The 3735-nt window shown below is 39.1% G+C and overlaps 1 protein-coding gene across 1 annotated transcript in view; it reads left to right on the plus strand.

The window, feature by feature from the left end:
• Positions 1-2044: 2044 nt before the first annotated feature.
• The window catches only part of LOC139913372 (asialoglycoprotein receptor 1-like), a 7751-nt gene continuing 6060 nt past the window's right edge, over positions 2045-3735 (plus strand). Inside the window, exons 1-2 of the mRNA XM_078282510.1 lie at positions 2045-2127; positions 3101-3261. Of these exons, the coding sequence (XP_078138636.1) occupies positions 3204-3261 (58 nt within the window). The 5' untranslated portion in view covers positions 2045-2127; positions 3101-3203. The remainder of the gene's footprint in view (positions 2128-3100; positions 3262-3735) is intronic.

Consider the following 3735-nt stretch of genomic DNA (forward strand, 5'->3'; position numbering starts at 1 on the left):
TAATCAGAAACTTGCTGGGTGGGCTCAAGTAAAATTTGTAAATGACCTCATGATGCAATCTGGATGCCAATAAACTGTCAGTACTTCCTGGTGGCCACTGATGGGCATGTATCAAAAAGTTATGCCGTTACTTGCGGTGTTCCACAAGGCTCGATTTTAGGCCCTTTACTTTTTAGTTTGTATATTCTCCCACTGGGTAAAATCATCAGGAGGCACGGAATACATTTTCATAGCTATGCAGACGATACTCAGCTGTACATTGCGGTTTCTCCAGATGACACGAGCCCCACTGATGTTCTTTTTGACTGTATTTTAGATATTAAAGCATGGACGTCAAATGTAAAAAAAAAAAAAAAGCACTGGTTATTGGGGAAAAGACGGAGAGAGAGACACTGACTGCTAAGCTCCAATCCGTAGCGTTTAGGTGTCATATTTGATTCTGATTTTAACTTTATGGCTCACATTAGGAATGTCGTTAAGACTTCCTACTAGTTTTAATTTTTTCTTCACTTGACCGCCATGAAAACCAGAATATAATCTACTCACCAAGACCAGATGCAGCTGGACGAGTCTGTAGAGGTTAATGAGCCACGAAAATATCCTGAAAACTGACACTGAACACGCTGGTGAACAGATTCAACATCAGATTCTGCTGCTGCGATTTTCTATTGACGTCTTACTTTTTAGAATGTCATTTTGCCAAATAGCATTTTAATTGATATTAGAGAACACAGCGGAGGGATACCGTTTAGCAGAGATAGTTCCTGTTTGGGAGACCGGATCTACTTTTATTTTTAAATACTCATTTTAGTGTAAAGCAAGAATAGAAATGCAGAATGAGGACGGACCAGTTGATGCTTTATTGTCTCACAGCAGGATCTGATGTTGAATCTGTTCACCAACGAGTTCGATGTCAGTTTCCATTCAAATGAATAGGAAGTGAAAATCTGAACGCTACAAACATCCAGCGGCATCTGATTAGTTTATATTCTGGTTTTCATGGCGGTCAAGTGCCAAATAACCCCAATGTTAATATTGCTTTAAGTGTCTGCACTGGTTACCTATTGATATTTTAGGTATATAAGGTTCTTTTACTGGTCTTCAAATCTCTGAATGGACTGGCAGCTGTTTACATGTCAGAAATGTTTGTATTCTAATCTTATATACATTGTTTATTTTCTCTCTTTTCTGTTTTTTTTATTCCATCGCATGTTTATCTGTGTTTTGAAGCCCTTTGAGCTGCATTTTTTTTGCATGAAATGTGTAATGCAAATAAAGTTAAGAATAAAGAATGTAGGCTTCTACTATGAGAGTATGTCAGTAATGTAAATGTGTTGCATGTAATGTATTGTGGATGTGTTGTTCCCCCCCCCCCCAGGGTAAAAAAAAAACAAAACAGTTACTTGTTTATCGTTTTTCTAAACTTTACCATTGCAAGTGAATTTTATTTAAATAGCACACTTTAAAATACAAAGAGAGTGCTTCACAAGAGATAAAATAAATTGTACAATTATATAAAATAAAAACACTAAAACGAAACAGTAAAACAACACAATACAATGCAATTATAAGCTTCTACTAAAATAAAGTGAATAAAATTAGAATTGGGAGCCAAGTTGAAAAGGAAAGACAGTAAGAACAAAGCAGGGGAACGCAAAGGTTTGTATTAAAAGGAATGTAAAGTGATAAAATGAAAATCTGGATAAAGAGTAGAACACCTTGGTTCTCAGAAGAGGTGGTTTTAATCTCTGCAGGGAAACAGAAGTCAGAGAGTCACTTCTCTAAATGTGAGGATGTGAATCGAGTCGCTGCGGAGGAGTCGGGATGCGATGGGAACTTCTGCAAAAACACACGAGTCACGTGACACTCACCGCAACAAATACAGTATACGCGTTTGATTTTATTGGATGAAACTTCACTTACTGGCGGGTGATTGGTCAGTTTTGTCCGATTTGACGTGAAGGAGGGGGAGAAAGTTATGAAAAGTGTGAAGGGTTTCCTGTTTTCTGAGGAGCAGCTGCTGAGTTTCTTGAAGACGAAGCATCTTTTCTGAGTTCCACTGAAGTTTGGACGGATATCTGGTTTCTCTCCTCCTGGACTCGGTTTGTTCCTTACAGTTAAGACTAGGTAGGAAAACTTTCTTTCTTCCTCTCTTTCCTAGTTATTATCTGTTATTATTAGATTCCCAGAGGTGGAAAGTAACTAAGTACATTTACTCAGAGGTGGGGACTCGAGTCACATGACTTGGACTCGAGTCACAGTTTCAATCGCTTGAGTCTTGACTTGATGCATGAAGAGAAGACTTGAGACTTGACTTGACTTGGGTTCTGGTGACTTGGGACTTGACTTGGGTTCTGGTGACTTGGGACTTGACTCTGACTTGTACTTTGATGACTTGAAAAGGTTTCTAAAGTCTTGACTTGAGATCTTGTGTTTGTGTAAATGACTTAGATTGAAAGTGATGAGATTTGTTCCAGCGGACGACTGAATTTAAATTCTGTTTTCTGAATTTGTATGGAATGATTGAATTTATTGAAGTTGAAACTGATTATAGAAATCAAACTCATGATGCTCTTACCAAGTTTTTATCCTATTAAAACCATATTGCATTGAAAAGTCCTAGATATTTAGTTTTCTTTAAGATATTAAATTGATACTGGACTCTTGATTTGTTCTGACTTGACTTGCTGTTCTACATTTAGACTTGAGACTTGACATTAATGACTTGGACTTGACTTGAGACTTGAAACTGACTTGGGACTCGAGTGTCATACTTCTGGATCAAATTCTCTTTCCATTCTGTGGGACTTTCTACTTTTCCTCCTCTACATTTATCTACATAGAGTTTAAACTCCAACAGTATATGGAGCAGTTAGACAACAACATTAAAATACTTCTGACAGGTTCATGCTTCAGATAGGAACACACACACACACACACACACACACACACACACACACACAGACCCAGGGTTTTGTTTTCCAGTTCAAAGTGCATTTTGGGGGGCAATGACCATCAGCTCGTTATTTAGACAGACACACACACACACACACTTGCCGGAATACGCCGTCACACACACACACACACTCTCTCTCCACAGTCTTCCTCCTGAAGGAGAAGAGAGACAGGTTGAAGAAAGACGAGAGAGAGAGAGAGAGAGAGAGAGAGAGAGAGAGAGAGGAGAGAGAGAGAGAGACATCGCCATGACGACTGAATACCATGACGACACCAACGATGACAGCAGAGCCTTCTGGACCAAAGGTGTCTGTCTGTCTGTCTGTCTGTGTTTCTAAAAGTGGTGAAAATGTGAAAAGACCTGTGTGTGTGTGTGTGTGGTGAATGTAGTTGGTGGTGTTGTTAGATCTTAACACTCCACATGATGGAGGAACATGTAGAACTGTGTGTTAGTTAATAAAGTGTAAATCTGTAGAACTGTGTGTTAGTTAATAAAGTGTAAATCTGTATGAAGCAGCTAGAAGCAGAGAGCAGCTGAGTCAGCTTGTTGTGGTGTGGCTGTAGATCCATTCAGTAACGTTCTCAGTAAAAGTGAATAGTGTGATAAGGTGGATTTGGTTACTGTGACACAGTAAACTGTCTTGTCTTTAGCCCTAGTCTCTACTCCAAAACACTCTGAGTTGTAGCTTGAGAAGAGTCAGCTCAGTTAACCTGAACAAACTGTTAGCTAGCTAGCTAGCCGGCAAACACACTGATGTTAATGTGAACACGCTAACGCTA

The sequence above is a fragment of the Centroberyx gerrardi genome, unplaced genomic scaffold (genome assembly GCF_048128805.1).
Source record: "Centroberyx gerrardi isolate f3 unplaced genomic scaffold, fCenGer3.hap1.cur.20231027 Scaffold_566, whole genome shotgun sequence".
NCBI classification, from domain to species: Eukaryota; Metazoa; Chordata; class Actinopteri; order Beryciformes; family Berycidae; genus Centroberyx; species Centroberyx gerrardi.